The sequence below is a fragment of the Callorhinchus milii genome, unplaced genomic scaffold (genome assembly GCF_018977255.1).
Source record: "Callorhinchus milii isolate IMCB2004 unplaced genomic scaffold, IMCB_Cmil_1.0 Scaffold7, whole genome shotgun sequence".
In the NCBI taxonomy this organism is placed as follows: Eukaryota; Metazoa; Chordata; class Chondrichthyes; order Chimaeriformes; family Callorhinchidae; genus Callorhinchus; species Callorhinchus milii.
Window position 1 is genome coordinate 27,884,362 of NW_024704748.1, and position 23,411 is coordinate 27,907,772.

A 23,411-nucleotide genomic window follows, 5' to 3' on the forward strand; every position below is an offset into this window, starting at 1 on the left:
GACTGTGGGCTGTGTGCAATTAGCTGCGCGTTTCACCAACAAAATATAGTTAAATCACTTTACAGTATACTCTGTGAAGTGCTTTGAGACATCTCAATGATGTGATAAGGTGTTATATCAAATGCAAGGTTTATTATTATTATGTGTGTGCGTCACAACAGGGAACAACCCTGGGAGTTGGAATGCAAGTCTGGGTTCACTCCAGGTGCTGAGGATAGAAATTGCACCGTGTTTTATTAGCCTGTAAGACCATGTGCATAACGTTTATGATATTGCAGAATTATTTTCTTAAATTTAAGTTTTAAAAAGGTGCCGCAGGCTAAGATCAGGTGGAATTTCAGGCCATTAATGTGCCCTTTTTAGTGAAGAACACAAATGCCAGCAGCATCCCAATGCAGGTTAAACATGCAGTGTGTAAAATGTGTATCCAAACAGATCTAATTCATCGTTGCAAGCTCCTTGGCAGTGGAGGGGGGTCCTCCGGCCAATTTGCAAAGTGCAGCACCAAGTTACCAGTGTAATAAAGTGGCCAAAGCAGGGAGAAGATTGGCTATTTGCCAAAGCTCTCCACGTGTTGAGCAGTTGGTGCTCAGTAAGCATTGGACTTGGACCTGAACATGGAGTCCAGAACATCAAGGTGGCTGTCACATGGTGTCCTGGCTGGACAAGCAGTGAGAAGCTTGGCAGACTGGGTGGGGGGTCAGTAACCCGAGGACACCGATTTCAAATAGTTGTTAAAAGAAACAGAGGGGAGGAGAAATGTTTTCACACAGCGAGTTGTTGGGAACTGGAATGTATTGCCTGAAAGGCCGGTGGAAGCCGATTCAATAACAACTTTTAAGAGAGAAGCAGATAATTATTTGGGGACAAGCTTTCAGGGCTATGGGGAGAGAGCGGGGGAGTGGGGTTGATCAGTTGATCCTCATCCTCACCTACAAGGCCATTCACGGCCTCGCTCCCTCCTACCTCCGACCTACTATCCCCCTACCTACCCGCCCATACCCTCTGTTCCTCTGGTCTGCTCCACATCCCCCGCCCCAACCGCCCGACCATCGGTGGCCTTCAGCCTCTCAGCCCCGAGGCTCTGGATCTCTATCCCCAGTGCCTTCGCCGCTTCCTCCCTTTCCTCCTTCAAGGCCGGTCTCAAAACCTTTCTCTTTGACCTGTGCCTTCAGCTCCCTCTCGACTCTCTACCCCCTCCTCGTTCCCTCCCTTCCCTCCCCTCACCCTGACCATTTCCCCCCTCCTCGCTCCCTCCCTCCCCTCACCCTGACCATTTCCCCCTCCTCGCTCCCTCCCTTCCCTCACCCTGACCATTTCCCCCCTCCTTCCCTTCCCTCCCCTCACCATTTCCTCGCTCCCTCCCTCCCCTCACCATTTCCCCTTCCTCGCTCCCTCCCTTCCCTCACCCTGACCATTTCCCCCCTCCTCGCTCCTTCCCTTCCCTCACCATTTCCTCGCTCCCTCCCTTCCCTCACCATTTCCCCCCTCCCCTCCCCATTTCCCCCTCCTCGCCCCCTCCCTTCCCTCCCCCTCACCCTGACCATTTCCCCCCAATGCTTGGGTCCTGACCCAACTGTACAGCGCTTTGGGACGTCCTCCCGACGTGAAAGGCGCTCAATAAATGGAATCTTGTTGTTGTTGTTGACCTGTGGGGAGAACGCAGGGGAGTGGGGGTGGGCCACGATGGGCCGAATGGCCTCCTTCTGTGCTGTATAATCCTTTGACTGCATTCTCAATGAGGTGTGGATTTAGTTACTTCAGCCCCAACACCTTAGCTCTGGGGCAGGGGGTGGGGGGGGTTGGGGTGCGGGGGGGGGCAGAGAGCACATTCCATTGTACACACTGGTAATCTCCCTATGGAGGTGCATACACAGACACACACACACACACACAGACACACACACACACACAGACACACACAGACACACACACAGACCCACACACACACAGACACACACACACACAGACACACACAGCACGTGGAGGCTCCTTATAGTGAGGGGTCTCCTTGTGAGTGACAGAGATCAATACTACAAGTTCCAGAATGCACTGCAGGTGGGCGGGACACACTGCGTCACTCAGTCACAGCCAATGACGAGCCGCATCGTTATTCTGTTCAAACCAACCAATCAGAACGGAGCGGCACAACGGTCACCGGCGGCGGTTTGAAAATGTCGCGGATCCCAACGGTGGTCCCCCGGTGAGGCTCAGCCACCCCCTCCCCCCCCCCGCACCCCCTCCCCCCCCCGCACCCCCTCCCCCCCCGCACCCCTCCCCCCGCACCCCCTCCCCCCGCACCCCCTCCCCCCCCCGCACCCCCTCCCCCCGCACCCCCTCCCCCGCACCCCCGCACCCCCTCCCCCCGCAACCCCTCCCCACCCCGCACCCCCCCTCCCCCCCCGCACCCCCCCTCCCCCTCCCCCCCCGCTCCCCCTCCCCCGCACCCCTCCCCCCGCACCGCCTCCCCCTCCCCCCCCGCAACCCCTCACCCCCCCGCACCCCCTCCCCCGCACCCCATCTCACCCCCCGCACCCCCTCCCCCGCACCCCATCTCACCCCTCCCCGCACCCTCTCACCCGCACCCCCTCACCCGCACCCCCTCCCCGCACCCCATCTCACCCCCTCCCCCGCACCCTCTCACCCGCACCCCCTCACCCGCACCCCCTCCCCCGCACCCCATCTCACCCCCTCACCCGCACCTCCACACCCACACCCCCTCACCCGCACCCCCTCACCCACACCCCATCTCACCCCCACACCCTCACTCCATCACACCCGCACCCCAACTCAACAGGACCCCCCGCACGCCCTCACTCCCACACCCCCTCCCGCTCCCCCGGACCCTCACACCCGCACCCCCTCACCCACACCCCCTCCCCCACATGCCCTCACCCGCACACCCCCACAACCGTACCCCCTCACCCGCACACCCTCACCACTTCATCACCATATCCTCACCGTCACCCGCTCACCAACAACAAAATGACATTTATAGAGCGCCTTTCACGTTGGGAGGACGTCCCAAAGCGCTGAACAGTCAGGTGTCGGGGCCCGAGCATTGGGGAGAGGTAGGGGTGAGGGAAGGCAGAGAGGTGGGAGGGCGAAGAGAAGGGTCTTGAGACCGGCCTTGAAGGAGGTGAGGGAGGAGGTGAGGCCAAGGGACCGTGGGATGGAGTTCCCGAGTTTGGGGGCAGAGAGGCTGAAAGCCCGGCCACCGATGGTAGGGCGGGTCGGGCGGGAGACATGGAGCACCACCACACCGTCACCCCCTCACCACCACACCCTCACTAACACATCCTCAGCCCCTCACTAACACACCGTCACCCCATCACCACCACACTGTCACCCCCTCACCACCACACTGTCACCCCCTCACCACCACACCCTCACTAACACATCCTCAGCCCCTCACTAACACACTGTCACCCCCTCACCACCACACCCTCACTAACACATCCTCAGCCCCTCACTAACACACCGTCACCCCCTCACCACCACACTGTCACCCCCTCACCACCACACTGTCACCCCATCACCACCACACTGTCACCCCCTCACCACCACACTGTCACCCCCTCACCACCACACCGTCACCACCACACCATCACCCCCTCACCACCACACCATCACCCCCTCACCACCACACCATCACCCCCTCACCACCACACCATCACCCCCTCACCACCACACCATCACCCCTCACCACCACACCATCACCCCCTCACCACCACACCATCACCCCTCACCACCACACCATCACCCCCTCACCACCACACCATCACCCCCTCACCACCACACCATCACCCCCTCACCACCACACCATCACCCCCTCACCACCACACCATCACCCCCTCACCACCACACCATCACCCCCTCACCACCACACCATCACCCCCTCACCACCACACCATCACCCCCTCACCACCACACCATCACCCCCTCACCACCACACCATCACCCCCTCACCACCACACCATCACCCCCTCACCCAGGGCATGAAAGGATTTGTAGAGGAGTGTGAGGATCTTGCAGTCGATGGGTTCTGTGATAGGGAGCTAGTGGAGGCTGGTGAGGACTGGTGTGCTGGGAACAGGGAGTTTAGAACTGGTGAGTAAACGGGCAGCGGCGTTTAGAATGAATAGGATTGTGTTGCTGGGGAGTCCGGTGAGGAGGGTACCGGAATAGGTGAGGTGGGAGGTGACAAAAGAGTTGAGGTTTGTGAAGGGCAATCCTGGGTCAGGTGATTGGGTATCAGGACGATTGTTTGAGGATAGGACAGTACATTGGGTCTCATTTAATAAACAGCTCGAAGCTGTAATTCTGGAATCAGTTGGTATTGTGGAGGTTGAAGGGCCTACTTTCTCTGCGCCTCTCTCATGGTTCTGTGTATAAACCTTCTCTGTGACAGAGACACCATGTGCAGTATCATGATAAGCAACGAGTCTCCGCACACCGAGCCCATCATCTTCAATCCAGACTTCTTTGTGGAAAAGCTGCGACATGAAAAGCCAGAAGTGTTTCTGGAGCTTGTCGTCAGTAACATCACGCGACTGATCGACCTCCCGGGGACCGAGTTTGCACAGCTGATTGGTGAGGAGCAACCCAAGCTCCCCAACAGCTCCAGCTCCAGCTTTTTCCGCTCCTTCCACTTCCTCAGACGGCGAGGTGAGCAATGGGGTGGGTGAGGGTGAGCAGTGTGTGGGGGGGGCGCGGGGGTGAGCAACAACAACAACAAAATTATATTTATAGAGCGCCTTTCACGTCAGGAGGACGTCCCAAAGCACTGGACCCGAATATGGGGGAGGGGTCGGATAAGGGTGAGGGAAGGCAGAGAGGTGGGAGGGCAACCAAAGGCACGATCGAAGAGAAGTAGTGAGTGGGGCTGAGCAGTGAGGGGGGTGAGCAGTGTGTGTGTGGGAGGGCGCAGTTTGTGGGTGGGGGGTGAGTTTGTGGGGGTGCGGTTGGGGTTGCAGTTTGGGGGAGTGCGGTTGGGGGAGCAATTTGTGGGTGGCGGGTGTGTGCGCGGACACTGTTGAATGTTGACGGGATGTGTGTTTCTCAGGGAAAGGCGTGGTGTTTGGAGCACCACTCACAGAGGAGGGGATCGCTCAAATTTACCAGCTCATTGAGTATCTGCATAAGAGTAAGTGAGACAGTAACAGCTCCCCAACACATTGCCACACACCAATACATTAGGAGGCTGGCCTGCTCCATGTCTCCCGCCCGACCCGCCCTACCATCGGTGGCCGTCCTCCCGATGTGAAAGGCGCTCTATAAATGTAATTTTGTTGTTGTTGTTGATTACATTACACGGCGCCTTTCACATCAGGAGGATGTCCCAAGGCACTGGACAGTCAGGGATTTGGACCCGAACTCAGGGTTGGGATCAGGAGGGCAGGGAGGGTAAGGTGTGGCTGAAGGCCCGGTTGATGAGGAGGGTTTTGAGATGGGCCTTGAAGGAGGCGATGGAGGGAGTAAGGTGAAGGGACTGTGGAATGGAGTTTCAAAGGATGGGGGGCAGAGGGGCTGAAGGCCCAACCACCGAGGTCAGGGCAGGGGACGTGGAGCAGGCGGAGCCCACTGAGCAGAGGGAGCGGACAGGTTGATAAGGAGTCAGCCAGTCACAGAGGTAGGAAGGAGCGAGGCAGTGGAGGACTTTGAAAGTGAGGATTTTGAACTCTCATAAACACAAGTCAGTGACATTCACATCACTTGCGCGCACACTACACTCAAACCCACATTGTCACACGTATGCACCATCACACATTTGTTCACATGCACACACTATCACATACTTCCCACTCACACTGCGATCCTCTATGTTCCACATCTACCTTGCATTTCTTACTGAGGCTCCTAGTTCTGTAGTTTTAGAATTGGTTGATTTTATTAATTTATTAAGATATATACTGATTAGGGCAACACCTGTCACAAGCCAGCATCACATCAGCTGCTTCCAACTGCTCCCAACACAGAGTTACCTTCACATTCACCAGCGTAAATATCACTGATACAACAAGTAGGTGAGGGAAGCCCCCAAGAGAGCCAGCAATGAGTTCTCTGTCTGTATCTGTGTGTGTGTCTGTATCTCTCTTTCTGTCTGTCTCTGTATGTCTCTCTCTCTGTCTGTGTATCTCTACATCTCTCTCTGTCTGTCCGTGTGCCTCTGTATCTCTCTCTCTGTCTGTCCGTGTGCCTCTGTATCTCTCTCTGTCTGTGTGTCTCAGTATCTCTCTCTGTCTGTCCGTGTGCCTCTGTATCTCTCTCTGTCTGTCCGTGTGCCTCTCTCTCTGTCTGTGTGTCACTGTATCTCTCTCTCTCTCTGTCTCAGTATCTTTCTGTCTGTGTGTCTCTGTATCTCTCTCTGTCTGTGTGTCTCTGAACACACAGACAGAGAGACACAGACCCCCCCCCCTCCCCCGTCTCTCTCTCTGTCCCTGTGATTGTGAGTGGCCATGGACACCCAGAGGAAACATTAACCATATGTTACGCTCACCCTTGTAGTTTACAGTGATATAATGGTGAGGTTAGGAGTTGCTCTTTCACACTTTATTAGTGTTGTGTGTGTTTCTCTCCCCTCAGATCTCCATGTGGAGGGGCTGTTCCGCATTCCTGGTAACAGTGTCCGGCAGCAGAGCCTGAGGGAAGCACTGAACAGCGGGATGGAGATGGACCTGGAGTGTGGAGAATTCCATCCCAATGATGTGGCCACCATGCTGAAAGCCTTCCTGGGGGAGCTGCCAGAGCCACTGCTCAGCCACAGACATTACAACGCTCACCTGAAGATCGCAGGTACATAACATAACATGTAGGAGCAGGAGGAGGCCATTCAGCCCTTCGAGCCTGCCCCGCCATTCAATCATGGCTGATCTTCTAATCTAACTCCAGCTAATAACCTGACGCTGCCTTATCCCCATATCCCTTAATCCCTTTTTGCAATAAGAAATCTATCTCTCTCAGTCTTGAATATGTTCAAGGACTGAGCGTCAACAGCCCTTTGGGGTAGTGAGTTCCATACATTCACCGCCCTTTGAGCGAAGAAGTTCTTCCTCAACTCAGTGCGAAAGGCCTGGCCTCTGATTTTAAGGTTGTGACCCCTGGTTTTAGTTTCTCCAACCGAGGAAACAATCTCCCACTATCTACTCTATCATTGCCTTTTGATGATCTTATAGGTTTCTAGTAACCCAGTAAATCTACACTGCACCCCTTCCAAGGCAAGTACATCCTTCCTTAAATAAGGAGATCAAAACTGCACACAGTATTCCAGGTGTGGTCTCACCAGAGCCCTATACAGTTGCAGCGAGACTTCCCTACTCTTATACTCTACAGGTTGTGCCAGAGCGCGAGTGCGCGCGCACACACACACAGAGCACAGTGACGGACGGCAGTTATTGATTGATCATTGAATGTTCAGAGTCTTTCTGGGTGTAGGAATGAAGATGTTTGTGCTCTCTGCTGTTAGATCTGATGGTGTTTGATGCGCTGGGAAACAAGACGAGTGTGGCTGACAAGGAGAGACAGATTGAGGCCCTGCAGCTGCTCTTCCTGCTGCTGCCCTCGGCCACTCGCAACCTGCTCAAGCTGCTGCTGGACCTGCTCTATCACACCGCCAAGCAGCAGCTCAGCAACAAGATGTCTGCACACAACCTGGCTCTCATGTTTGCCCCACACATTCTCTGGCCAAGAAACGTAAGCATAGGAAATGCACTGATGTTATACAGCTGCCATTCCACCTTAACCAGGCACTCAGAGCACAGCTGCCATTTCTGTATGGAATTCAATCCCTTGTATAATCCTTGCATTTGATACAGCGCTTTATCATGTCTTCAAGATGTCTCAAAGCGCTTCACAGGATATTGTAATGTGAATTGACTCTATTGTGGGTGAAATGCGCCTGACACATGGATACATGTGGCGTTTATTGTGGTTTCACAGCTGCTGGTCAGTGATCTGCAGGAGAACATCACCAGGTTGACCAATGGAGTGACGTTCATGATTAAACACTCCCAGAAACTCTTCCGGGTGAGTATAGACCTGTGGTTAGCTTTCTATCAAATCAGCCACTGGGTCAGGCTAAAGTGGGTACTGGCCAACTCGGGAACTTCCACGTGGAGGTGGGATGCTTGGAACTCTGTTTGCTTTGGATACTTTGAAGCACAGTGATGGTTTTCCACATGTTTTCCCAACTGACTAAACAAACATCTGTGTGTGTGCCTCTCTCCGTCTCACTCTCTGTCACTGAGGCTGACACAGCACCAGTGTCCAGCCCTAGTCAAGTTCTGTGTCAATGAAACATTAGACCCACTACTATAAGGTGTCTGTCTCAGCGCAGTTGCTAGACTCTCTTATACACTGGGTTTGGGTTCTTAACTGATGTTTAGCACATTCTGAAGTGGTAACAGTGCATATTGTAAACACTTCATCACTGCTGTGTGTGTGTGTCATGTTCACCACTCTAACCCTGTGTGTGTGTGTGCCCTGGTTGTCACTCGTAACACACTGTGAGTGTGTTGTGTATGTGTGTGTGTGTGTGCCCTGGCTATCATTCTTTAACACTGTGTGTGTGTGTGTGTGTGTGTGTGTGTGCCCTGGCTGGCACTCTTTAACACTGTGTGTGTGTGTGTGTGTGTGTGCCCTGGCTGGCACTCTTTAACACTGTGTGTGTGTGTGTGTGTGTCCTGGCTGGCACTCTTTAACACTGTGTGTGTGTGTGTGTGTGTCCTGGCTGGCACTCTTTAACACTGTGTGTGTGTGCGCCCTGGCTGGCACTCTTTAACACTGTGTGTGTGTGTGCCCTGGCTGGCACTCTTTAACACTGTGTGTGTGTGTGTGTGTGTGTGTGTGTGTGTGTGCCCTGGCTGGCACTCTTTAACACTGTGTGTGTGTGCCCTCGCTGGCACTCTTTAACACTGCGTGTGTGTATGTGTGTGTGCCCTGGCTGGCACTCTTTAACACTGTGTGTGTGTGTGTGCCCTGGCTGGCACTCTTTAACACTTTGTGTGTGTGTGTGCCCTGGCTGGCACTCTTTAACACTGTGTGTGTGTGTGTGTGTGTGTGTGTGTGTGCCCTGGCTGGCACTCTTTAACACTGTGTGTGTGTGCCCTGGCTGGCACTCTTTAACACTGCGTGTGTGTGTGTGTGTGTCCTGGCTGGCACTCTTTAACACTGCGTGTGTGTGTGTGTGTGTCCTGGCTGGCACTCTTTAACACTGCGTGTGTGTGTGTGTGTGTCCTGGCTGGCACTCTTTAACACTGTGTGTGTGTGTGTGTGTGTGTGCGCCCTGGCTGGTACTCTTTAACACTGTGTGTGTGTGTGTGTGCGCCCTGGCTGGTACTCTTTAACACTGTGTGTGTGTGTGTGTGAGTGTCCTGGCTGTCAGTGTAACTCTGTGTATGATCACTGTGTTTATAGGCACCGGCTTACATCCGAGAACTTGCCCGTGTGCAGTTTGCTGGATCACAAACCGCTGTGTCTAAGGTAAGCCGATATCTGATTATTGATTAACCCTGTAATGCAATGAAACATAACTAGGTGTAAACCAGTCAACTAGGACCTAACCTGACTGAACAGGTAGTGTGAGCGTCCCGACAGAGACAGCTTGTTCCCTAAGCCCTGCTGTTCCTCAACGTGTACCCCAACCTCCTCTGATGGTGTAGTTGTAATTATGATCCCCAACATGGACCACAAGTGTGTGTGTCTGTACGTGTGTGTGCCTTCACTGTTAGTAATGCTCTGTGTGTGTGCCTGGGCCCTCACTGTTTGTGATGCTGTGTGTGTCCTCACAGCCAGTGATGCTGTGTGTATGTGCCCTCACTATTATCGATGCTGTGTGTGTGTGCCCTCAGTGTTAGTGGTAGAAGCATAGGAACAGGAAGAAGCCATTCAGCCCTTCGAGCCTCTTCCGCCGTTCAATTAGATCATGGCTGATCCGTACCTCAACTAATCCTCTCGATTCCAATTTCCCGCTTTATTCCCATATCCCTTAATACTCTGACCTACCAACTATCTATCAACCTCACTCTTGAAGGTTTGGATGGATCTAGCATCCACACACAGCCTTTTGAGGGAGAGAATTCCAGATTTCTACCACTCTTTGAGTGAAAAAATGCTTCCTGATTTCACTTTTAAATGGCCTGGTTCTAATTTTAAGACTCTGCCCCTTGTTTTGGATTCCCCACCAGAGGAAGTAGCTTCTCTCTATCTATCCTATCAAAGCCCTTTATTATCTTAAACACCTCAATCAAATCACTCTTCAACCTTCTAAGTCCAATCCAGGTTTACGCAGCCTTTCTCTCATAACTGAACCCTTTTAAGCCTGGTAACATTCTGGTGAACCTGCACTGCTCCCCCTCCAGGGCCAATATATCCTTTCTGAGGTGTGGTGCCCAAAACTGAACACAGTCTCCAGGTGGGGTCTGATTAACACTCTATATGCTGAAGTAGCATTTCTTCCCCTTTGTATTCCAGGCCCTTGAGATAAAAGCCAGTATTCCATTCACCATTTTGATTACTTTTTGCACCTGGGAAATAGTTTTTAGTGATTTGTGGATATGGACACCCAAATCTCTTTGCTCCTGCACAGTTCTTAATTTCTCCCCATTAAGAAAATATTCAGCTTTATCCTTTCTCAGTCCATAGTGGATGACCTCACACTTCCCTACATTGAACTCCATTGCCACAGCTTTGCCCACTCACTTAATCTGTCTAAGTCTCTTTGTAACTTCCTACTCCCATCTACACAATTTACTGAGCCTCCGAGCTTAGTGTTGTCTGCAAACTTGGATATAAAACTTTCTAGTCCTTCATCCAAGTCACTTATATATATGGCCAATAGCTGGGGCCCCAGTACAGACCCCTGGGGGACACCACTTGTCATGTCCCGCCAATCAGAGAATGTTCCCTTTATCCCTACTCTGTTTCCTGCCTCCCAATCAATTACCAACCCACGTCACAAGTTTGCCTCCGACTCCATGCACTTACATTTTCAATAATAATCTTTTGTGCGGAACCTTATCAAATGCCTTCTAAAAGTCCATATAAATGACATCCACCATTTTAGTGACCTCGAAAAATTCAACTAGATTAGTCAGACACGACCTACCCTTTACAAACTCATGCTGACTCTCTTTGACTGGCTCATACCTGTCCAAATGTTCAGTCACTCTGCCCCTCATGATGGATTCCAAATTCCTCCGTTGTTTTCCCTACAACTGATGTTAAGCTGACAGGTCTGTAGTTCCCTGGTTTCTCCCTCCCTCCCTTCTTAAATAAAGGGGTGACATTTGCAATTTTCCAGTCTAAGGGCACTATTTCTGAATTTAGTGAGCTTTGGAAAATTATGATGAATGTATCTGCAATTTCCTCTCCAATTTCCTTTAACACCCTGGGTTGGAAACTATCAGGTCCTGGAGATTTGTCTATCTTGAGTCTCATTATTCTCTCCATTAATTTTTTAAAATTTATATTAATTTTATTAAGCATTTCTCTTTGACTTTTTTTAGGTTCCCCTGTATGACTGGTATTTTGTCCTCATCCTCTACTGTAAAAACGGTAGCGAAGTATTTATTTAACAAGTCAGCCATTTCCATATTTTCTGTTATAGTCTCACCTACATCTGTCTTTAACGGACACACATTACCCTTGACCATTCTTTTTTCTTTTAATATATTCATAAAAGCTTTTACTATTGGTTTAAATATCGCTACAAGTTTTTTTTCATGCTCCCTCTTTTGCTCCTCATATTACTTTCTGGGTTAGTGTTAACCCAGAAAGTAACCCTGTTAGTGATGCTGTGTGTGTGTATGTGTGTGTGTGTGTGCCCTCACTGTTAGTGATGCTGTGTGTGTGTGTGTGTGTGTGCCCTCACTGTGAGTGATGCTGTGTGTGTGTGTGTGTGTGCCCTCACTGTTAGTGATGCTGTGTGTGTGTGCCCTCACTGTTAGTGATGCTGTGTGTGTGTGTGTGTGTGTGCCCTCACTGTTAGTGATGCTGTGTGTGTGTGTGTGTGTGTGTGCCCTCACTGTGAGTGATGCTGTGTGTGTGTGTGTGTGTGCCCTCACTGTTAGTGATGCTGTGTGTGTGTGTGCAGGATGACCTGGCATTGCTGCCAATAGACACGTGCTCAGAGCTGCAGCTCAAGTGTCCGAAGCGGCACTGTCTGGCCTCAGCGGTGCGGCCGGAGGAAGAGGCACAACAGCACACAGAGGAGGCGCTCAAACAGCTGTTCAAGCACATAAGCAACATGCCTGACTCTGCCAAGAAGAAGAAGCTGGTTAGACAGGTATGTCTCCCCCGGTCGGTGTGTCACCGCTATGTTCTCGCCCTCACTCACTCTCCTGCTAATGTCAGGCTGTAATGTGACACAGAGCCACATCGCAGCCAGAAGGCAGACAATAATCCTCAATGTAAACCTGTGGCATCTGCAAAACTAACAATCTTGCAATGATAATAATAATAATCCCGGCATTTGATACAGCGCCTGATCACGTTTTCGAGACACCTCAAAGAGCTTCACGGGATCCACTGTAAAGTGAATTGACTGTATATTTTGTGAGCGAAACGCGGCAGCCAATTGCACCCAGCAGCGTCCCACACATAGCCTGGATTGAAGTGACCACATTATTATTATTAGTTTCAAATGGATTATTACCCCTGGAAAAGTGATCCACCGATCAGCTAACAACCGAGCTCCTACTTATTGCTGGATAAACAACAATAACAAAATGACATGTGTAAAGCGATGTCCCAATGCGCTGGACAGACAGAGTTACGGACCCGAGCTGAGGGTCGGGGAAGGTGGAGGGCAGGGGGAGAAGCAAGGAGATCGAAAGCATGGTCAAAGAGGATTGTCTTCAGATGGGTCTTGAAGTTAGCGAGGGAGGGGGCGAGGCGGAGTGACTGCTGGATGGAGTTCCGAGGGTGGAGGCAGAGTGGTGGAAAGCCCGCTCGCCAATCGTAGGGCAAGTGAGGCGGGGGACAGGAAGCAGGCCAGAGCCCGCTGAATGGAGGGAGCGAGCAGGATGATACAGGGTTAGGAGGTCAGAGAGGTAGTGGGGAGCTAGACCATGGAGGACTTTGAAGGTGAGGACCAGGATCTTGAACTGTATTCTCTGTGTGATGGGAAGCCAGTGGAGTTGGGCGAGGGGGTCGCGGAGCCTGGTACGGGAGAGGAAACGGGCTGCAGAGTTCTGGATGATCTGCAGCCTGTGGAGGGAGGAGTTGTGGAGGCCAACGAGCAATGAGTTTGCATAGTTGAGCCTCGATGTAAACAGGCGTGTGTGTGGAGTAAGGAAACTTGGCCAATGTTTTGCCCTGACCTGCCCGGGAATCGAACCCAGGTCACCTCGGTTGCGAGGTGATTGTGGTAACCACTGCACTCTGAGGCTCTGCTCTGTACACTCTCTGCTTCACACAATCTTTTTTCTTGTAGTTTAATAAACAGCCAATCAGTACATCGCAAGAACCCACTCCGCCGAGGGCAAGGAAACATGGGCGCCACCCCTCGTTTGGGGGCCTCATTAAAGTAAGATTACACTAGTCAGAGTGTGTCAGTGTGTGTGTCTGTCAGTGTGTGTGTCTGTCAGTGTAGTGTGTCTGTCAGTGTAGTGTGTCTGTCCGTCGGTGTGTCCGTCAGTGTATCTGTCTGTCTGTCGGTGTGTCTGTCTGTTTGTGGGTCGGTCGGTCTGTCTGTCGGTGTGTGGCCAGTAACACTTACCCACAAGTGAGAGCAGCTGAGTGAGGGACGAGCACAGCACCGCACACAGACAGACAGAGCATCACTGGCGCGAGTCACACAGCAGCCACCAGTATAGCCAATAGGAAGGCAGCGAGACACAACAACAACAACAGAATACATTTGTAAAGTACCCGTCACGTCAGGAGAACATCCCAAAGCGCTGGACACAATTGAGGACAAGTCTGCTTTATAATAATAATAATAATAATCCTTGCATTTGATATAGTGCTTTTCACGTTGGGAGGACGTCCCAAAGCGCTTCACAGAATATACTGTAAAGTGAATTGACTGTATATATTTGTGGGCGAACGCGGCAGCCAATTGCGCACAGCAATGTCCCGCAAACAGTCGTAGATTGAAAATGACCAATTTATTATTGTTTGTGGTTTTGGAGGATTATTATTAGGCTCTGTGTGGAGTGAGGAAACTTGCCCGAGGTTTGGCCCTGACCCCCCGGGAATAGAACTCAGGTCTCTCACTTGCAAAGCGAGTGCTCTAACCACTGAGCTACAGGACTTTGCATCGTTGTTGAGCTGCGTGGCTTAACCAGGCACTCAGAGCCGCCTATAGCACAAAAGGAGGCCATTCGGCCCATCGTGTCTGTGCTGCTCTTTGAAAAGAGCTTCCAAATCAACCCCACTCCCCCGCTCTCCCCATAGCCCCGATCAACCCCACTCCCCCGCTCTCTCCCCATAGCCCTGATCAACCCCACTCCCCCGCGCTCCCCTCATAGCCCTGATCAACCCCACTCCCCCGCTCTCTCCCCAAAGCCCTGATCAACCCCACTCCCCCCCCTCTCCCCTCATAGCCCTGATCAACCCCACTCCCCTGCGCTCCCCCCATAGCCCTGATCAACCCCACTCCCCCGCTCTCTCCCCATAGTCCTGATCAACCCCACTCCCCCCACTCTCTCCCCAAAGCCCTGATCAACCCCACTCCCCCACTCTCTCCCCATAGCCCTGATCAACCCCACTCCCCCCCCCCCTCTCTCCCCAAAGCCCTGATCAACCCCACTCCCCCGCTCTCTCCCCATAGCCCTGATCAACCCCACTCCCCCACTCTCTCCCCAAAGCCCTGATCAACCCCACTCCCCCGCGCTCTCCCCATAGCCCTGATCAACCCCACTCCCCCGCTCTCTCCCCATAGCCCTGATCAACCCCACTCCCCCGCTCTCTCCCCATAGCCCTGATCAATCCCACTCCCCCGCTCTCTTCCCATAAACCTGATCAACCCCACTACCCCACTCTCTCCCCATAGCCCTGATCAACCCCACTCCCCCGCTCTCTCCCCATAGCCCTGATCAACCCCACTCCCCCACTCTCTCCCCATAGCCCTGATCAACCCCACTCCCCCGCTCTCTCCCCATAGCCCTGATCAACCCCACTCCCCCACTCTCTCCCCATAGCCCTGATCAACCCCACTCCCCCCCCCCCCCCCTCTCTCCCCAAAGCCCTGATCAACCCCACTCCCCCGCTCTCTCCCCATAGCCCTGATCAACCCCACTCCCCCACTCTCTCCCCAAAGCCCTGATCAACCCCACTCCCCCGCGCTCTCCCCATAGCCCTGATCAACCCCACTCCCCCGCTCTCTCCCCATAGCCCTGATCAACCCCACTCCCCCGCGCTCTCCCCATAGCCCTCCAAACTTGTCCTAAATAATTATCTGCTTCTCTCTTAAAAGTTGTTATCGAATCGGCTTCCACCGGCCTTTCAAGGCAATGCATTACAGATCCCAACAACTCGCTGCGTGAAAAGATTTCTCCTCACCTCACCTCTGTTTCTTTTAGCAACTATTTTAAATCTGTGTCCTCGGGTTACGGACTCACCCGCCAATGGGAATAGTTTCTCTTTGTTCACCCTATTGAATTCCCTCATAATTTTGAAAACTTCTATTAAGTCTTCTCTTAATCTTCTCTGCTCCAAGGAGAATAATCCCCACTTCTCTTCCTCTCTTGAAAACTGAAGTCCCTCATTCCTGGTACCATTCTGGTCAATCTCCTTGCAAGGCCTTGACATCCTTCCTAAAGTGTGGGGCCCAGAACTGCACACAGTTCTCTAGCTGAGGCCTAACCAGTGTTTTATATAAAGGTTCATCATAATTTCCTAACTTTTGTATTCTATGGCCCTATTTATAAAGCCCAGTATCCCGAATGCCTTTTTAACAGCTTTATCTCCCTGTCCGGCCACCTTCAAAGATTTACTTATATGAACCTCCAGGTCTCTCTGTTCCTTCACCCCCTTTAAGATTGTACCATCAGCTTGTATTGCCTCTCCTCATTCTTCCTCACAGCATGCATCACTTTGCATTTTTTTGTACAGGGGAGTAACATTTGCAACTCTCCAGTCCTCTGGCACCACCCAAGGTGTCCAAGGAGGATGGAAAGATTGTGGCCAGAGCGTCCGCTATTTCCAGCCTTACTCCCCTCAGTAACCTAGGATGCATCCCGTCCGGACCGGGTGACTTATCTACCTTGAGCACCAACAACCTTTTTAGTACCTCCTTTTGGTTTATTTTTATCTTATCCAATTTCTCTACCCTCTCCTCCAATACTGTGGCATTGGCTGCATCCTCTTTTGTGAAGAGAGATGCAAAGTACTCATTCAGTACGTCAGCCGTGCCCTCTACCTGCACAAGATTTCCCTTTTGGTCTCTAATTGGATCCACCCTTCCTTTGACTAACCTTTTATTCTCTATATGCTCAGAGCCATCTTAATCAGGCATTCAGGACCAGCTCAGCCCGAGATCCTGACATGACACCATCTCAGTTACTAGTGTAACAAGCCAAGAAGGTAGAAGGTGAATTAGATGAACCTTGGTATTCTTTCATCCAGTTGTTCCTGTTCTTATAAATTGTATGTTAGCTGTAGACACAGTTATTAACCTCACACAGTGAAAAGCTGAGTCTGACCAGGATTCAAAGCCAAATTAGGTAAGAGCCAGTGGTGGAGATCTCAGTGATATGTCTACAGTCTTTAGCTGAAGGATTTCAAGGCATTGCAAAGAGTGGCTCAGGGGAAGGATGATAAACACCATGGTAGCTCAGGCTGTTTCTCTGTGTGTAACAGCGTAAAGTTCTGGGTGATCAGCACATCATCGAGAGAAAGAGCAAAAACCTGAGCCCTGACCTGGCTCCATCGTCAACATCAGCCGTTACTGACAAGGAGAACCAGGAGCAGGTGAGACACCGACCAACCCCCCAACCCATCTCCTTCCAACACCCACTCCTCTCCCCCCAAACCCCCCACCCCTCACCCACCAACCCCCTCCCTCCTCACCACCCAACCCCCCCCAACTCACCACCAATCCCCTCCGTCCTCACCCCCCAACCCCCCCTCCTCACCCCCAAACCCCCCTCCTCACCCCCAAACCCCCACCACCCTGTGCTGTCCTGCTATGTGCTGTGATTAATAAATATAGTAACAATAATAATCCTTGCATTTGATATAATGCCTTATCACATTGTCAAGATGTCTCAAAGTGCTTCACAGGATACACTGTAGAGTGTAGTGACTGTGTTTTGTGGGCGAGATGTACTATATATAATATACAGATGTGGCTCGTGTCTGACGGACAATTTGTTGTAGTTACAGAAGAATCTGGCATCACCTGTCCGGTGGAGAAGCGGTATTCGGCCGCAATCTACAGAGCAGACTCTGGACAACAGAGAGGTGACACTGTGATTCCCTGCTTTACCTTGTGAACCTTCCCAGTGTGTCTCTCTGACACAGATAACCTTCCCAGTGTGTCTGTCTGACACAGATAACCTTCCCAGTGTGTCTGTCTGACATAGATAACCTTCCCAGTGTGTCTGTCTGACATAGATAACCTTCCCAGTGTGTCTGTCTGACATAGATAACCTTCCCAGTGTGTCTGTCTGACATAGATAACCTTCCCAGTGTGTCTCTCTGACACAGATAAACTTCCCAGTGTGTCTCTCTGACACAGATAACCTTCCCAGTGTGTCTGTCTGACATTGATAACCTTCCCAGTGTGTCTGTCTGACATTGATAACCTTCCCAGTGTGTCTGTCTGACACAGATAACCTTCCCAGTGTGTCTCTCTGACACAGATAACCTTCCCAGTGTGTCTCTTTGACACAGATAACCTTCCCGGTGTGTCTGTCTGACACAGATAACCTTTCCAGTGTGTCTGTCTGACCCACTTAACCTTCCTAGTGTTTCTGACTGACATAGATAAGCTTTCCAGATAGTCACCATCCTTTTTCAGGCAGCAAATAAAGAAACAAAGCATTTGCCGAGCAGCCAGCTATTCACACATCGTGTCTGTGTCTACATTTTTTTTACATGAATCCCTTTTCCCAGTTCTCTCCCAATCCCTGAATGTTTACTCTATGTTTAATCGCTTTCCTTTGGATATGATTCTATTGATTTAGCTTCAATGGCCACTCGTGGAAATGGTTTACAAACCCCAACACGCCGTCTGGTCACCAACAGGCCTCAGATTGTGCGCCCTCACTCTGCTCATCCCATTCCCCCATCCCACTGCCACCCCACCATCTCCTTCCCCCCCATCCCTCTGCCCCCCCACCTCATCTCCTTCGTCCCCTCACATTCCTCCGTTCCCCCCCCCCCCCACCACGCTTACTGCTTGTTTACCTGTCAGACGGGACTTCTCTCTATTCTCTTTCCTGAAATGGAGAACTTCACATTTATTTGTATCAAACCTCATCTGCCACTTGTCTGACCATTACTCCAGGTTATCAATGTGTTCCTGAAGTCTTACATCATCCTCCTCAACAAACTACACAACACTGGTTACTCCTGCTGGATACTGTAAAAAGCAATGGGCTGTCCTGAGCCCTGGCTACCTCCCACACTAGTGACAGACCCCATCACCCGCCCGGCCTCTGTCCCTCACACCCTCCTCCATTCTACTGCTTTATCTTTAATATTCATTGATTACGTGCTGCCTTATCAGACTTTGTGTAAGAGGCTGAGGACAGTAGAATGTGGCTGATTTAGACACTGATATTAACATGACGGTCTCTAACAGTACTTCCTGTGCAGGAAGCGGCACTAACATCATTGTAAATACACAGCAAATGTCAGTGGCCTCTTCATTATGTTGTGTTTGACGTTGTGCTACATCTGGGGTTTAAAGGTGATGGGAAGGGAAGATGGAGGAGCAGCCGTTGTGATTATCCACATCTGATGTTTCACTCTTAACAAGCTTTTTTTTTGTTGAAAAGCAGGAATTCTTGAGAGGGAGCAAAATCCTATCAGCTGCCACTCCGGAGTCCTCCATTTAGCTGCCTGTGTCAGATGTGACTGACGTGAAGCGGTGGAGATGTTCAGGACAGAGGATGGATCGGCTCCAAGATACCACTAACCACAACTGGAACACAACTGTTCGCTAATAGATTAACCACGTGATAACTCTGTGTCATTTTCAATCTGCCTTGTTCCCTTGTGAGTTGGGGTGGGAGCTGACTCCAGCCATGGACCAGAGCAGCTGGGTGAGTGGTGGGGAGAGAGCGAGAGAGAAGGTTTGTGCAAGTACGTTAATGGTAAGAGGTTTAACGGTAAGAGGGACTGCTAGAAATCTGAGGTTCCACCGTGTGCAAACAACTGCCTGAGAACAAACTGATTTCTGTACATTTAAAGTTTGTAATGAAATTGTGAAGCCATTTTGTAGCCAGTCAGGGATTGCCTGGGGTGGGCACCGTGTGTCCAGCTTCCTGTGGCAGGGACAGCGAGGAGCTCCTGGTGTGAGGACAGCAATTTGTGGGCAGCTCAAGGAATATTTTTTAAAAATAATTCAATGTGTTCAATTATTTTTCTAATCTTCTCCCCACTGCTGCCTGCTTCTCTGCTGTTGGTCTGACCTCCTGCTGGTCCCTTTGCTACGCTGGACACGTGGCCATTTAATACAACAGCTCAGAGAGCTTCACAGGATTTACTCTGAAGTGTAGTGACTGTATTTGCAGACAAGCATTGTCTTTTGCTTGTGTCAGTGTTGGGAATGAGCTTGTTCGCAGATGGCAATAACACAAGGTGGATCAGGACAGCCTCGGGGATCAGGTTTAGGTCAAAAACTGCTCAATGCATAGCAGGTTAGAGGTCAAGGTCACATGGAGTGGTGGATCAGAAGGAAACTGTGTCGCTCACAATGAAACCAGTTTTATATTGTTTGCAGTCCTGAACCAAAGCTCTCGGTCTTGTGTTAACAGCTAATTAGTGCTTTGTATTGTTTGTGTTTCCCATTGATGTGATGTTTAGTACAGGAGCCAACAGCCAGAGAGTGGGAGTCTCACTACTTGTGCAGACATCTGTTTTCAGCACAGAAGGCGGTTTGGTTCATCGTGTCTGTATTACTGATATCTGTATTATCACTGTTATTAATCAATTAAGCCCAATTCCTGAGCCACATAGCCCTGCAGTACTCCGGGCAGTCTGGCGCCTCAGACTGGGAGCAGGGATTCTTCCCACTGAGCTCCTGTTAACACTGTAACACAGCGACTGAGCGGGCGGGGCAGGCTGTGGCCATCAGGACCTATCTCAGGGCATCACGGGTCTATTCAGACAATTTTTGTACTAAATTGTACTGTGAGCCAATCCTGTGTCAAAACCACTTTACTATCCTTACCCGTGTGTATAAATATAATAAAGAAGCTTTTATATTGTTTGCTCTGTATTATAATAAATGTTTAATGTTGGATAATTAAATGCAGGTTTTTGAGGGATGTTGTGGGAGAGACAGTCTGTCTCCTGCACGAGGGGCCAATCTCTATCTGCACGAGCTGCTGAGTGTCACCATCACCGGAGGCTGAAGTCTATGTTTAATCTCTGTGTCCCAAACGCTACGCCCCACATTAAACCACAAACATGGAGACTGACAGAAAAACAAGGCTGCATTTTTACATTTTTTTCTTCCTTTTATTTTACAAGGTTTTGCAAATAGATTCAGGAACAAAGCATTTTATACAAGAAATCAAATCCTGCACGGATCGCACTAAATGAAAACTGGCAACTTTATAATCAGGTTCCGCTCACCCCATGGGCTAAATACATACAAATAAAAGTTCCGCTTTCACTGCCCAATGAGCATAACCCAGCTTCGCCAGCAATGAAACACCTCGAAAACATGGTGTTAAAATCATTAACGCTTTCCCAGGAACAATGGGAAAAGCTTCACTTTGTAAAGAGTTTGAATCACTGACACAGAACCTTGAGAGGAAATAAAGTCAGATTACACCTGTAAGCAAAAGCAAAGTACTGCAGATCCTGGCAATCGGAAAAAAACATAAATTGCCGGAAGCACTCAGCAGGTCGGCAGCATCTATGGAGAGAGGAAAGTGAGTTAACGTTTCAGGTCGGTGACCTTTCATCAGAAACATTAACTCACTTTTCCTTTCCAAAGATGTTGCCTCACCTGCTGAGTGTTCCCAAGATTTAGCCTATGGCAGATTCATTGTCAATGACAAACTCTTACTGTCCCCATTACATCCATGTTATACGAGAGACACGTCTCCAGCACAATGCAGTGGCACAAAAAAATCAGAAAAAAACTAAACATCGTGAGAAAACCGTATGTCACAACAATTATTGTCAATAGGCAAAACAGAACTTAGTTATAAAAATAAAGTTCAGAAGGAAATTCATGACCCCCAGGTAAAGGAGCCGTATTACAGTTTTACACCATTCGCGTTTCCACAGCGTTGTTTATACCACAATGTGAGGCCTGTGGGTCCCAGTGCAAACACTGCTGATCCCAGGGCCTCGCCCCCAAACAAAGCAACGATCGATTCTGGTCCACTGGCTCAGAAGCAGCCACAGGCCCTTACCCACAGTCTGATTAGGAAAGGAAAGCGCGGTATAAATCAGGCACAAACATACAATTTATTGCTTTTATGCTGGCAGGAAGCGTGTTGCCCAACAGACAGGCAGCTGGGCAGAGGACACAGATTACAAAATGAATGATAAGAATATTACTAACACGATTATAATAATAATCCTTGCATTATATTGCTGGTTCTCACATATGTTAGGGTCCCTGCTCTCCCTCACCCCATGGAAGTTGACTTTGACATAAACAGAACATGGCAAAGAAGCCCTGGGCTGGGATCAGTTATTGCAGTTCCTTCTTTATGTGGCCAAAAGGTTCAAATGTGTCCTGAAATTAAAACTGTTCTTTGTCTCTGCTGCCTTGAGTTGGGTTTTGGTATTTGTAACAACTTTAATTTAATGAGCAAATTAAACAGTAACAGCCTCAGTCAGTTCTGGCTTCCAGCCTGACTGCTGTAACCATCATTGTTCAGCAACCTATTGCCATACTCATCCGCTCCCTTTACTCAGCGGTCTCTGGCCTGACCCACGTCCCCTACCCGACTAGGCCTTCAGTCTCTCTGCCCCCACCCTCTGGAACTCGGTCTACCTGAGTGACCCTCAGTAAGCATTCATGTGTACAATGTAACACACTCACACACTATATAATGTTTGCGTCTCAATGTACTGTATAACGATATCTGGCAGTAAAGATAAGATTCACAACAATGTGTTCCATGGGAATGGTAGGTCCTCGAGTTACAGTCAGATACAATTCCAGATTGTTGGATTTCGTAAATCGCAAAAAATATCCTGAAAGGTATCTCCAAACCTCACAGTGAGATCAATGCACCTCAGCCCACACACACATACACACTCGTACAGATACACATACACACACATACACGCATGTACACCAACAGGTGTCTCATGGTTACAGTACAAGAAAGAAACTTTAATAATAATCCTTGCATTTGATATAGTGCCTTATCACATTGTTGAGACCTCTCAAAGTGCTTCACAGAATATACTGTAAAGTGAAATCAGTGTGTTTTGTGGGTGAAAACAATGAACTAAGCAGTGAACAAGCGTTGGTGACAGGCAATGTGGTGCCACACATAGGGCAGAGATACATCAAACCCATCACCAGTGAAAACAGGCAGCTTTAACGATAAAATTAATCAGGCACCGTCACACCCTTTGAACCCCTCTGGCCCAACTCCCTTTAACCTCACCACTCTAACCCCACCCCCCTCTAACCTCAGATGGACCAGTTGCAAGGATGTGCCCATGGGTTTGTCTCTCTCTGTTTGCTTTGATCGAAGTGTTTTGTACATGACCCCCCCCAACAGCAATGGCATTAACTGCTGTGGGGAGAGGTGGTTCATTCTATGGTGGCACCTCATTGCGGCACTGAACCTGCAGCTGTTGACGGACGGAGAATTTTCAAACTGAGAAAACTGTTGCATATGACAATAGACACACATATACACATGCATACACACACACGCGGACATACACACAGGGTTAATGGTATGAGTGACACACAGACACTGTCCTGCAGAGTCTCACACACAGTAAAATCCTTACACAGTAAATCACTGGCCAACACACCCACTGGGTTGGAGGCTGGGGGCTGTGGGTTGGGGCTGGGGTGGGGTCTTGGGTTTTTTTTGGGCTGGGGGCTAGCGTGGGAGTTGGGTTTGGGACTGGGCTGAGGGGTTGGACTGGGGGATAGGGTGGCTGGGGGTTGGGTTGGGCTGGGGCCTTAGCTGGGTGTTGGGGATGGGGATCGGGTTGGGGTGGGGATCGGGTTGGGGGTTGGGGCTGGGGGTTGGGTTGGGGGTTGGGAGCTGGGGGTCAGTTTGAGCTGAGGGTTGGGCTGGGGG

At 50.5% G+C, this 23,411-nt stretch overlaps 1 protein-coding gene across 4 annotated transcripts; it reads left to right on the forward strand.

Moving 5' to 3' along the window:
* Positions 1-2,148: 2,148 nt before the first annotated feature.
* arhgap19 (Rho GTPase activating protein 19) lies at positions 2,149-19,448 on the forward strand. Of its 4 annotated transcripts, none has more exons than XM_042337026.1 (12): positions 2,149-2,203; positions 4,412-4,668; positions 5,066-5,146; positions 6,586-6,795; positions 7,466-7,692; positions 7,939-8,025; positions 9,415-9,480; positions 12,092-12,283; positions 13,433-13,525; positions 16,804-16,914; positions 17,323-17,406; positions 18,948-19,448. In XM_042337026.1, exons 1-12 carry the CDS (start codon positions 2,175-2,177, stop codon positions 19,005-19,007), a joined length of 1,497 nt encoding a protein of 498 aa, XP_042192960.1. In that variant the 5' UTR covers positions 2,149-2,174; the 3' UTR covers positions 19,008-19,448. The 4 variants fall into 4 exon arrangements, with proteins under 4 accessions (XP_042192960.1, XP_042192961.1, XP_042192962.1 ...); XM_042337027.1 differs by having other exon boundaries at positions 18,951-19,448; XM_042337028.1 differs by having other exon boundaries at positions 17,329-17,406.
* Positions 19,449-23,411: the final 3,963 nt, after the last annotated feature.

Excerpts from the sequence above, each read along its gene's own strand:
- arhgap19 (XM_042337026.1), top strand. The coding sequence starts at position 2,175 with ATGTCGCGGATCCCAACGGTGGTCCCCCG. Across the intron at positions 2,204-4,411 it reads ATCCCAACGGTGGTCCCCCG|AGACACCATGTGCAGTATCA; the intron begins GTGAGGCTCAGC and ends TCTCTGTGACAG. Across the intron at positions 16,915-17,322 it reads ACAAGGAGAACCAGGAGCAG|TTACAGAAGAATCTGGCATC; the intron begins GTGAGACACCGA and ends AATTTGTTGTAG.